The sequence below is a fragment of the Erinaceus europaeus genome, chromosome 12, assembly GCF_950295315.1.
Source record: "Erinaceus europaeus chromosome 12, mEriEur2.1, whole genome shotgun sequence".
Classification (NCBI taxonomy): Eukaryota; Metazoa; Chordata; class Mammalia; order Eulipotyphla; family Erinaceidae; genus Erinaceus; species Erinaceus europaeus.
Window position 1 is genome coordinate 101,761,778 of NC_080173.1, and position 12,913 is coordinate 101,774,690.

The 12,913-nt window shown below is 64.3% G+C and overlaps 1 protein-coding gene across 1 annotated transcript; it reads right to left on the reverse strand.

The window, feature by feature from the left end:
- Positions 1-561: 561 nt before the first annotated feature.
- On the reverse strand, positions 562-10,555 carry LOC132542136 (collagen alpha-2(I) chain-like). The gene is made up of 6 exons (XM_060204917.1): positions 10,471-10,555; positions 10,216-10,369; positions 8,442-9,491; positions 5,930-5,998; positions 2,687-2,781; positions 562-2,570 (listed from the first exon to the last, which is right to left on the reverse strand). Exons 1-6 carry the CDS (start codon positions 10,553-10,555, stop codon positions 562-564), a joined length of 3,462 nt encoding a protein of 1,153 aa, XP_060060900.1.
- Between the last annotated feature and the right edge of the window lie 2,358 nt (positions 10,556-12,913).

Here is a 12,913-nt window from a genome sequence, read left to right on the forward strand (position 1 = left end):
TCCAATAAAATGGGGGGAAATGGCCTCTAGGAGCAGTGGACTTGTAGTGCAGGCACTGAGCCCCAGCGATAACCCTGGAGGCAAAAAAAAAAAAAAAAAAAAGAGAAAAGGAAAAAAGAAATTAGGCTGGGGCCAGAGGCCAGTAGCACGTCCACTTTCTGAGGAAGGACAGATTCCTCTGCAAAGTGCCACGCCTGGAAGTGCCAGGCCACTAGAGGAGGGGAGGTGGGCTCATCCCTGGGACAGCTGCCAAGCCTGTTCCCTCCACGTCTTCGGAAGAGCGGTGCACAGTCCAGGGCTTTCCACCGACCGCGTAACGGGCGCAGACCCGATCCCACATCCTGGCCTGCCCGGCTGAGCTGACAGACGTGGGTGTGGTAGGAAAGGTCCCCAGAGAGCCCAGACCGCACCCAGCACCAGAGAACTCTGCTCCCGGAGCTGACTGCGTCCGTCCGCATACTGCAATCTGTCTCCTCCATCAGGCCAGCTCAGAATAGGCGGCACCGCCCAGAAAAGCGGCCACTGGGGTGGTCGGCTCAGCGTTACCTACAGGCCAAAACTTCAGATTCCACTACCCAGGAGACAGACGACCCTGCAGGGCGAGGGCGGGCGGGGGGCGAGCGGGGGGCGAACGGCGCCAACGCCGCGCCGCGGGCCAGTGGGCAGAGGCCTCCGGACCCCGGGTGCCCTTGCTGCCCGCAGGCCCAGCTGACTCCGGACCCCGGGCGCCCTTGCTGCCCGCAGGCCCAGCTGACTCCGGACCCCGGGCGCCCTTGCTGCCCGCAGGCCCAGCTGACTCCGGGAGCCGGGCGCCCTTGCTGCCCGCAGGCCCAGCTGACTCCGGACCCCGGGCGCCCTTGCTGCCCGCAGGCCCAGCTGACTCCGGACCCTGGGCGCCCTTGCTGCCCGCAGGCCCAGCTGACTCCGGACCCCGGGCGCCCTTGCTGCCCGCAGGCCCAGCTGACTCCGGGAGCCGGGCGCCCTTGCTGCCCGCAGCCCCAGCTGACTCCGGACCCCGGGCGCCCTTGCTGCCCGCAGCCCCAGCTGACTCCGGACCCCGGGCGCCCTTGCTGCCCGCAGCCCCAGCTGACTCCGGACCCCGGGCGCCCTTGCTGCCCGCAGGCCCAGCTGACTCCGGACCCCGGGCGCCCTTGCTGCCCGCAGGCCCAGCTGACTCCGGGAGCCGGGCGCCCTTGCTGCCCGCAGGCCCAGCTGACTCCGGACCCCGGGCGCCCTTGCTGCCCGCAGGCCCAGCTGACTCCGGGAGCCGGGCGCCCTTGCTGCCCGCAGGCCCAGCTGACTCCGGACCCCGGGCGCCCTTGCTGCCCGCAGGCCCAGCTGACTCCGGGAGCCGGGCGCCCTTGCTGCCCGCAGGCCCAGCTGACTCCGGACCCCGGGCGCCCTTGCTGCCCGCAGCCCCAGCTGACTCCGGACCCCGGGCGCCCTTGCTGCCCGCAGGCCCAGCTGACTCCGGACCCCGGGCGCCCTTGCTGCCCGCAGGCCCAGCTGACTCCGGGAGCCGGGCGCCCTTGCTGCCCGCAGGCCCAGCTGACTCCGGACCCCGGGCGCCCTTGCTGCCCGCAGGCCCAGCTGACTCCGGACCCCGGGCGCCCTTGCTGCCCGCAGGCCCAGCTGACTCCGGGAGCCGGGCGCCCTTGCTGCCCGCAGGCCCAGCTGACTCCGGACCCCGGGCGCCCTTGCTGCCCGCAGCCCCAGCTGACTCCGGACCCCGGGCGCCCTTGCTGCCCGCAGCCCCAGCTGACTCCGGGAGCCGGGCGCCCTTGCTGCCCGCAGGCCCAGCTGACTCCGGACCCCGGGCGCCCTTGCTGCCCGCAGCCCCAGCTGACTCCGGACCCCGGGCGCCCTTGCTGCCCGCAGGCCCAGCTGACTCCGGACCCCGGGCGCCCTTGCTGCCCGCAGGCCCAGCTGACTCCGGACCCCGGGCGCCCTTGCTGCCCGCAGGCCCAGCTGACTCCGGACCCCGGGCGCCCTTGCTGCCCGCAGCCCCAGCTGACTCCGGACCCCGGGCGCCCTTGCTGCCCGCAGGCCCAGCTGACTCCGGACCCCGGGCGCCCTTGCTGCCCGCAGGCCCAGCTGACTCCGGACCCCGGGCGCCCTTGCTGCCCGCAGGCCCAGCTGACTCCGGACCCCGGGCGCCCTTGCTGCCCGCAGGCCCAGCTGACTCCGGACCCCGGGCGCCCTTGCTGCCCGCAGCCCCAGCTGACTCCGGACCCCGGGCGCCCTTGCTGCCCGCAGGCCCAGCTGACTCCGGACCCCGGGCGCCCTTGCTGCCCGCAGGCCCAGCTGACTCCGGACCCCGGGCGCCCTTGCTGCCCGCAGGCCCAGCTGACTCCGGACCCCGGGCGCCCTTGCTGCCCGCAGCCCCAGCTGACTCCGGACCCCGGGCGCCCTTGCTGCCCGCAGGCCCAGCTGACTCCGGACCCCGGGCGCCCTTGCTGCCCGCAGGCCCAGCTGACTCCGGACCCCGGGCGCCCTTGCTGCCCGCAGGCCCAGCTGACTCCGGACCCCGGGCGCCCTTGCTGCCCGCAGGCCCAGCTGACTCCGGACCCCTGCGGGAGGCTGGACGCTCAGACGGAGGGGCCCCCAGCGGCAGGACTGACTGCTCCGCCTGCTGTGAGCCAGTCTCCGCGCCGCAGGGCCAGGGCCGCCCAACTTCGGGACTTACCCTGTGAGCCAGTCTCCGCCGCAGGAGAGGCGCCGCCGTCACTGCGGACGCTTTTCCTCGTTCTCCTCGTCAGCACTCTGGGCCGCTTCCAGATTCTATGGGCAGCAAAGATGCTTTGTGGGGATCGGACCAAAGAAGACGCGCTCTGTCTCCTGGTGGGTAAAAGTGGTGCTCACCCTTTTAGCTGGAAATAATCAACTTCCATAATACAGCATGAATAATAAAGCATGAATACCTGAAAGTGAGCGACCGAAAACAAGACACGTCAAAGGACACATTATGAAATGAATCATTCTTGATGCTGCCTTTCCTTCTATGTTACGCTTCCTACCGCCGCCAAGGTTATCAGTGGGCCTTGTGCCTGCTCAGTGAGTCCACTGCTCCTGGAGACCGTTTCCCTCCTTTCCCTTCATCTGACAGGACAGAGAAGGGTCGGGCGGTGAAACACACGGTTAAGTGCACATTTCACCATGTGCAAGGACCCTGGTTCAAGCCCCCGCTCCCCACCTGCCGGGAGAATGCTTCGAGAGCAGGGAAGCAGGTCTGCAGGCCTCTCTCCCTCTCCTGTCCAAAAAAGGGGAAAAAATGGCTGCCAGGAGCTGTGGATTTGTAGTGTAGGCAACCGAGCCCCAGCGGTAATACTGGTAGTAAAATATATATATATATATATATATATATATATATATATATATATATATATATGAATTAAAATTTAAAGAGGGAGTCGGGCGGTAGTGCAGCGGGTTAAGCGCAGGTGGTGCAAAGCACAAGGACCGGCTCAAGGATCCCGGTTCAAGTCCCCGGCTCCCCACCTGCAGGACAATCACTTCACTAATGGTGAAGCAGGTCTGCAGTTTTCTTTCTTTCCCTCTCTCAGTCTTCCTCGCCTCTCTGCATTTCTCTCTGTCCTATCTAACAACGATATAAATAGCAACAACAATAATAACTACAACAACAATAAAAAACAAGGGCAACCAAAGGGAAAATAAATAAATAAATTTAAGAAATTATTTTAAAAAAAAAAGAATCTAAAGAAAGGACAGAGAAATTGAGAGGGGAGAGGGAGATAGAGAAGGAGCTAGACAGACACCTGCAGACCTGCTTCACCACTCCTGAAGCTTCCCCAGTGCAGGTAAGGAGCGGGCCTTGAACCCAGGTCCTTGCACATAGTAGCATGGGTGCTTAGCTGGCTGTACCATGCCCAGCCCCTGTACTGCCTTTTCTTGATGGTCCTAAGTACTAGAATACCCAGAAGAGCCAGATCAGAACCCAACATCCACCGGGAAGAAATAAAACCCCTTCCCACTAGCCCAAGGCCTCTCAAAACAAACAAGCAGACTGTGTGAAGCAGGAGTCCCGGGGTAGGACCCGCGTGTCTGCGGCAGGCTGTGGACACCAGAGGATGTTCTGCTTAGCAGAACGGAAGGTGTGCGGGCATGAAGTCACCTGGCTTTGGAGGACCAGCAGTTTCAAAATATGGGTTTCAGTATCTTATCTTTCTAAAGGCTTGTGGGAGGATGGGCAGGGAGCTGACTCGGCATGTCAGACCAGAGGATCTGCGAGCCGCCAGAGAGCTGGGGCCAGCCGCCGGCCCCGCCCTGTGCCACCGCTGAGCAGTGTTTCTCTTTCTCAGAATTTTTAAATAGAGCTCTATGGGGCTGGGCAGTGGCGCACCTGGTTGAACGCACATATTACCACATGCAGGGACCTGGGTTCAAGCCCCCAGTTTCTACCTGCAGCGGGGAAGCTTCATGAGTGGTGAGGCAGTGCTGCAGATATGTAACCTCTCTTGACTTCTCTGTCTCTATCCAATACAGATTCTAGAAATATTAAAAAATAAAATAAAGCTTCTTTATTGAATGAGAAAGCCAGAGGGAAATCAAGACCTGAACTCCACCCTGACATGCAGAGTGACGGGGACTGCACCTGGGCCCTTACGCAAACAAGTGCTACGCTGAGCAGATGCTCAGCCACTTCCCAGGCTGCTCAAGCCCCTTAAGGGGCAGCTCCGAGGGCCTGGGGGCGGGGGGGGGGATCTGGCTGAGCACACACGCTACAGCGCACGAGGGCCCGGGTCCGAGCCCCCAGCCCCTGCCTGCAGGGGGAAAGCTTTGCGAGTGGTGAAGCAGTGTTACAGGTGTCTCTGTGTCTCTCTGTCTCTCCCCTTTCTGTCTCCTCCTCCACTCCTGATTTCTGGCTCTCTCTACCTAATACACAAATAAAGATAATTAAAAAAAATGAAGGACACTCCACACTGTGGCAACCCAGTACTAACTCCCTGAGATGTGTGCACATATTAATCTGGGAGCCACCGGCTAATGCGCTCACTCATAGTCAACGACTGCCACCTCTCCAGATTCAAAGGAGGTCTCGAAACTTGACATCAGGCTCAACCTGACGCTGTTGACTGGCTACGGAAGAAGGGTAAACGCTAGAAGAAGAAGAAGTAACATTATCACAACTCCCGGGAATGGTGGTGACAACATTTCCAACCATTTCCTTGCAGATGGCGCACAGCCTGACATCCCAAGGTGGGAAGGGCAGATTTCTGAAGGTCGTTTCTGAGGGAAGCTGGACGAGACAGCGAGACGGGCTCTGCATCTCACCTCTTCTCTCCAGTGTCTCAGATCCACCAGCGTTCACTAACATCGTATTTTAAAAAAAAGAAAAAGACCTGCTGGGAGGCTGGGTGGTGGCACAGTTGGTTGAGCACACACATTCCAGGGCACAATCACCCGGGTTCAAGCCCCCGGTCCCCACCTGCAGGGGGAAAGCTTCACAAGTGGTAAAGCAGGGCTGCAGGTGTCTCTGTCTCCCTCTCTATTTCCCCCCTTCCTCTCAATTTCTGGCTGTTTCTATCCAATAAATAAGTAAAGACGATAATAAAAAAATATTTTAAAAAATTTTAAAAAAATTTGCTGGCAGACAGAGGAAACAAAGGTGTTCATCCAGCCAGAACGTTCACTTCTCCAGGAGGTGGGTGTTCTGGAACCTTCCCCGAGACGATGCTGTGCTCTTATTTCCTGTTAATACTCAAGGAGGCACCCTTCTGGGACATTCTCACACTCAGACCTTGCACTGCTAACACCATAACCCTGCAAATCTTAGGGAAAGACCCTTTTTGAAATTGGGACACCAGGCTCTGAGCAAAGCACCAGGGACAGCCTTCCAACTTGGTTCTGAAGGCTGAAACTAAAATCTGAGGACATTAGAAAGGTCCCTGGATGGATGCTGCTGACTGACCTGCTTGTGTGTTCCTGGGAAGCCTGGAAGGCCTCTGGATGTGGGGCCTTGTGGGAGTGGCTCAGAGATCTGAGAAGGAGACAGCAGAAGAACCCAGGAGAAAGCAGCACGGTTCCGACAGCTCTGAGGTGACGCCAGTTGTAACGGAGCAGGGGATTCCCGCCTAGGGCATGACGGCAGGCTGGGCTAACTGGACGTGTGGCTCAGTGGTCACCACCTTCAAGTCTGCACGCATATGTTCACTCAAGCCACACACCAAAGTACCGTTTGCCCCCTATTCTTTATCGCTTTTTTTTTTTTTTTTTTGCCAGAATGGTAACATTAAGTGGTGTCCTTCTGAGAAAAAAAATGGTTTTTGTTGAGAGGTGTCTTTGGTTGTCTCTGTCCCCTCTCCCCCCCATGTCTGCACAGACTGTCACATGGCCAGGGGACTAGCAAACTGAGAACTAATGCTGAACGCCTGCACAGAGCAACGCAAACACCTCCTGGCCCTGTCTCCAGCAGGGCTGCAAACTCCTTTCTTGATGCAGAAATGGCTTCCCTAAGGTCCGAGGCAGCCCGGCTCAGTCCTGACTGCAAGATGAGGCAGCGGATGTAGGCTCAGCCTTCTGTCTCCTGCTCTCCTCAGGAAGGAAGCTCGGCTCTGAGATGCTAAGAGCTTTTGTTTCACAAGCAGGTCTGCTGCCTGAAAATAAGCTTCCTCTTTCTAAAAGGAAATAAGTAAATAAATAAATGAACTTATTTTTATAAATAAAGACCTTTTACTTAGCAGAGCAGCACAAGAGTCTCCCCTTGCTTCACCATCTCCTTGATTTCTGTCTCCCTGAGCCTCTTTTAGTCCCAAGGTCCTCACACCTGAAAGCAGCTCTCTTCCTACTGCTTTTTGATCAAAACCAACCTCTCGAAATTAAACCAAAATGCTTACAAGCTGACAAGTGAAGATGAGAAATGCCTTGCTTGTCCACGTCGACCTGCGGGTGAGGGTGCAGCCTCCACATTGTCAGGATGACTCAAACACATGGGATATGCAACCCAGCCGCTGCCTCCAGGCAGCTGTCGGACTCCTCCCAGGCCGTCGTGCAGATGCCCAGAACAGGGCGGGGCTCCTGGTCCTGCAGGCACCACCCCAGTCCCTGCTGCAAGGAGACTCCACCATTTTTCTAGTTCCCCCAGCTTCCTAGTAACCTCCACAAAGACCCCAGAAGCAGGTCTACGCTGACGCCCGTGTACCCAGTCCAGTGTTCCCAGCAGACAGGGTGGCAGGTCCTGAAGTGAAGGGACAAGCACAAGGAACCTCCCTGGAGAAGAAATGTGAGAAGCAGCTTTGCTTATTTATAGCTGTCTCTCTTGGTTGAAGCTTCTCTCTCTTTGCACTAACAGGCCTCGAGTCTTACGGTCTGCAGGCAGAGTGCTCCGCCATGCTGCTTGCCCATGAGTCAGCAGGCCGACAGCCAGAGTCAGGGGACCAGGCGCTGCCTCCCAACACACCCGTTTCCCTAACCTGACTCCATTCTTTTCCAGAATCACCTCTCAGCTGTTGCTGTTGGGTCTCGGGACTCGCATTGCAATCCTTCTCCCTCCAGCTCAGTGTGGAAGCACAGCCTTCCCAGCTCAGTGCACTGGCCGGCGGTCGAGGTCCCCTCCTCAAAGAGCAGCTGCTGGCCCCCAGCCCCCTCTGCAGGCTGCAGGTCTCAGGGTGACCCCCCCCCTCAGCGCACAGGCCAGGCCGGCCATGCTGCTCACTCAAATCACTGCACCCAGAGGAAGATGTGCTCTATTCCAAGGGCTGTTTCCTCCACTCTCATGGACATGCCAAAAGGGGGTTGGGGGGGGGAGACAACCTACAGTCCTCTTTCTTTTTTTCTTTCTTCCTTCCTTCCTTTCTTGATGAAGGAAGGCAGTAGTCAATGAATACAAGTCGCTCAAAGGAAGAACAGCAACCAAGAACCACAAGACCACGATCGTGCTCCGGCTCAAAATATGAGTTTTCAATAGCGGTGTCAGTACCATGGACTCACAGCAGTCACCTCAAAATGCACATGTCATTAGCTTTGAACAACTTCGCCCCAAACTGAATTATTTCCCGTCTTTTCCTTTCTTTCTTTCTTTCTTTCTTTCTTTCTTTCTTTTTTTGCATGATTCAGCACTTTCAGTACTAATTTCTCTCAAGAAGTCAGGTAGAAGAGAAATTTTTCTCGGCACCTTAAGCCCTCACACACTCTGGGGGTGGGACTGGAGATGGGTGATAGGTGTCCCCGGACTGCAGCGGGGACCCTCAAGGACATCCCACCCCCGGACCCCGCACCCCCCTCCTCGGGCCTCGAACCTGCTCCGGGGTGGAGTGACCCTCTGCAGAGCCCCGCACCAACTCGGGCTCATCCTGGGACCCGTGCACCCCATGCACCTGTGGTCCTGGCCGGCCGGGTCCTCCCGGCTCCGTGAGGGTCTCCCGGCGGCAGGACTTCCCCCCGGACCCGCCCACAGGCGGCGAGACCTCCGCCTCACCCCGCACCTTGGCTGCGCGGGGCCCCGCGTCCGCGCCCCGGCACCGCACCTCCCGCAGACCCCGCTCCCCGGCACCGCAACTCCTGCAGACCCCGCGCCCTGGCACCGCATCTTCCGCAGACCCCGCGCCCCGGCACCGCATCTCCGGCAGACCCCGCTCCCCGGCACCGCACCTCCCGCAGACCCCGCGCCCCGGCACCGCATCTCCGGCAGACCCCGCTCCCCGGCACCGCACCTCCCGCAGACCCCGCGCCCCGGCACCGCATCTCCGGCAGAGCCCCGCGTTCGCTCCCCGGACCCGGCACCTGCCCTGCCCGCCGGGTCTCCGCTCGGACCCCGAGCTGCGCCCCCGCGCCGCACACTCACCTGCGGGCTGCGCCGGCTCTGGCGGGCGGGCTGCGCGAAGCTGCGGCGCAGGGAGGCCGGGCGGGGCCATTTGTAGGCTCGCAGCCGCTCCCGCCGCCCAGGGCGCAGGGGGGCGGTCAGGTGACGGAGACCACCCCCCCCCCCCCGGCCCCGAGCCCCTGGCGCGCGCTGATTGGAACCCCCGCCGCAGAGGGCGGGCACGTGACCGCCGCAGCCCCCCGCCCCGCCCGCGCCCCCCCTCCTCGCGGAGATGCCGGGACGCCGCGGAGCGCACAGCCGGGCAGCTGACAGCCCCGGAGGGTGGGCGCCCCCGGCCCGGGACCGCCGCACACGCGCCCGCGGGTGGGCTCGCTGGTGCAGACCCCGCCGCTCCCTGGGCGCGCGCGGCGTGGGTGCGCGCTCGGCTCCGCAACCGCACTGGGTGGGCGGGCGGCTGGGTGCGCTGGGCGGGGGCCCGTGGGTGCCCGACACAACTGCAGACAACGCCCGGTCCCAGGCCCCAGGGACCCCCGCCCACGGGGACCGCCGCCCACCCCGCACACGTCTGCCGGCTGCTGGGGCGGGTCCCGGGGGGCTGCGGGCGAGGGGAGGGCGTGGGCGGCCCGGGACGCGAACCCGGGTCTCAGCCTCCGCCTCCGGGAGCTCCAGGCCCCCCACCAAGGTCGCGCTCCAGCGAGAGGCGGCGGGCGGACTAGCAGGGGCGCGGTGCGGGGTGCGTGGGAGGGTGGGGCCGCGGAGGAACACCCAGCGCACCCAGCACCCCGCACCCACCCAGCTGCACCCGGCCCGCCCGGCCAGCCAATGGGCTCCGCATTCCGCTCCGCAGGCTGCAGCCCCCCGACCCCTCCCCGGGGCCCTCCCCCAGGCTGCAGCCCCCCGACCCCACCCCGAGGCCCTCCCCCAGGCTGCAGCCCCCCGACCCCACCCCGGGGCCCTCCCCCAGGCTGCAGCCCCCCCGACCCCTCCCCTGGCTGCAGCCCCCCGATCCCATCCCGGGGCCCTCCCCCAAGCTGCAGCCCCCCGACCCCTCCCCAGGCTGCAGCCCCCGACCCCTCCCCTGGCTGCAGCCCCCCGACCCCATCCCGGGGCCCTCCCCCAGGCTGCAGCCCCCGACCCCTCCCCTGGCTGCAGCCCCCGGATCCCACCCCGGGGCCCTCCCCCAGGCTGCAGCCCCCGACCCCTCCCCTGGCTGCAGCCCCCCCGACCCCACCCCGGGGCCCTCCCCCAGGCTGCAGCCCCCGACCCCTCCCCCGGGCTGCAGGCCCCCAGGAGACGGGAATCCGGAGGAAATGCGGAATCACGTTCTCGGTGCGGGTGGCCGCGTCTGCGCCAGTTGCGGCGACACGTGGGCACCGCGGTCTGGGCGTGGGCCCTGCGTCGGGCGGTTCAGTGGTCAGTTCGAGGTCACTATCTACCTGAAGAGCAGTCTCTGCTGGGTGCTGTCAGACTTGTGCCCAGGGGAGTCGTCCCTGGTCTGGGCGAGGACGCGGCTCACCTGCCGCCGGGCGCCCCGGAAGGAGGCCAGAGGGTCCCTGCCCCGGTGCGCGCCCAGGTCCCCGCGGGGGTCGGCTAGGAGACAAGCCCCCACCCCGGGGTGCTGCCCCTGCCCCCTGGTTTCACCGGGGTAGTGACACGCGACCAGCAGGTTCTCCCCAAAGGGGAGACCCCGCCAGGGCCGCTGCGCAAGCACCTCAGGGAGCCGCCCAGCCGGGCGCGCAGCAGCCCTGGATAGCCGGGTGGGGCGGGGGCGGCCATGCACGGGGGGGCGTGTGAGTGCGTGAGTGTGTCTGTGTTTGTCTGTCCGTCCCATTTCTCCAAGCCACAGCTGTTGGCGAAACCGCATCCCTGAAGCTCAAGTCCGCAGGGAGAGGAAGGCGGGGGGGGGGGGGGTGACAGGAGGAGAAGCTGCTTCAGTGCGGGCGACCCCAACACGCGGGACCCGCGGGCGCCGGGGCCGGGCCTGGCCGGGGCGGAGGTGCTCGCGGCTGAAAGGCCCCAACACACGCGGGCACCCCCACCACGCTGGCCCGGGGTCCCGAGGCTGCACCCCGCGGGGAGGGCGGCTCATCCGGAGTCGGAGTCGACCGGGCGGGTCTTTCGCGCCGACCCGCTTCTCCGGGACTGGAAGCCCCGGGAGCCTGAGCCCACAGAGCCCGACTCGACCCCCGGGAGACTCTTGAAATCTTCAGCTCAGGACCATTTCTGCCGCACATGCTTTGTCTTGCGCTCTGCGGACTGCTCGGTGCGCTGGGACGCTGCTGGGCGTGGGGGGGGGGCAGGGTGGCGGCCTCGGTCGTCCCGGGCTCTGCCCTTGAACACGCAGAGGAAGGCGGGGCCGGGGAGCCCAGCGGGTGCTGTGACCGCGGGGTGCGGGGCGGGCGGCTGCCCGGGACCCGCGCTCTTTGTGTACCGGGCGCCCAGGTGAGAAGATGCAGGACCCGCGGGCGGGGCTGGGGGGGGGGGCTTAGCCCAGGGTGCGCGCAAGTCTGCGGGGTCGCCCGGGGCGCGGCGGGCTCGGCACCCCCCCCCCCCCGCCCCGCACCCCGGGCTCGGAGAATTCGCCATCGGCATTTTCCGCGTCTGGACCGACCGCAGCGCAGTGAGGCCCCGCTCCAGGGCCCGCAGGGACCCGAGGTGGGCATGGTTGGCGCTCCGTTTCTTTACCTCCCCACCGGGGCGCCGGCCCTCAACCCGGGGTCTCCGCACAGCCATTGTGTTCTCCGCGCCCAGCTCCCGGGCCTGACTGACGCCGGGGGCGGCCGGAACTCCAGGCAGGTCCCTGGAGGTGTGGGCGGCGAGCGGGCGCGGCTTGGAGCCAGGCCCGTGCCGGGAAGGAAAGGCCGGGTTACCCGGGAGGCCCGGCTCCGCTCTCAGCTGCGCGCCCCACACGGCTCGGCCTCGGACACCCGCCCTCGCTGCCCGCCATGCCCAGGTCCCCGCGGCCACCCCTTCGCTCTGCTGGAACCCGCCAGTGTCTTCGGCTGCCCCCGCCTCCTCCCAAGGGACCCCTCTCCGTGGCTCTTTATGCCACCCCGGCAGGAAGCGGCGCCGCAGCAGCCCGCCAGTCCCGGGAGACCCCCGGGTCCCGCCACACCTGAGTCGGGGGCCGCCCCACCCCCGCCCCTCGCTCTCCCGGCGGCCACCTCGCCAAGGGGTCGCACCCGGCACCCAGTGTGCTGGCCGGGGCCGGGGGCGCAGGGCAGTGACCCCCCAACCCGGCGCCCACCCACATGGAGCCCGCGACCTCCGGCGCTAGTCTCCCGAAGGGTGCCCACCCCGCCAGGGTTTGGCCAGCTGGAGACCAAGTCAGGGGGCTCCACGCAGCGCCACGGGGAAGAGGCGCGCAGACAGCGCCTCCCAGCGCCCGCGTGTCGCCGACCTTGTCCCTGGCCTGCCGGCGTCCGGCCCGCCCCTCTGCCCGCCCGCACCCACTCATTATTCTTGTGGGCAGCCCCGGCCTGGGGTGCTCCCCGGGCTGGGCCTCTGGGATCTGGCCGCCCCCACCCTCGTGCCTCTGTCTGCGCCCCAAGTGTTGGGGTCTGCACCTCAGGTGTTGGGGTCTGTGCCCTGGTGTTAAGGTCTGCGGCCCTGGTATAAAGGTCTGCGCCCATGGTTTTAAGGTCTGCGTCCTTAGAGTTGGGGTCTGTGCCCCGGGTGTTAAGGTCTGCGCCCCTGGTGTTGGGGTCTGCGCCCCTGGTATAAAGGTCTGCGCCCCTGGTGTTGGGGTCTGCGCCCCTGGTGTTGGGGTCTGTGCCCCTGATGTTGGGGTCTGAACTGCCTCTGCCAACCCAGATGGGCCCTGGCCTGTGCCCCACGCTGCGCGCCCTGCCCTGGTCATCCAAATTCACCTTTCCTTGGGGACGGTCGGCTTCAGTCAGTGCACCCAGGCTGCTCAGCCGCCCTCCTGGAGGTGCAACAGGAAGGCTTTCCTGAGGTGCCATCCCAGGGACTCAACGCAGCTGGTGGCCAGGGAGGCACAGCCTTCACACCCCTTTCTTTTCACTGCAGCATGGGTGCTCACTGCACACACACACATGCACACACACTCACACATGCACACACACACACACGCACGCACACTCACACATGCACTCACACATGCACACACACGCA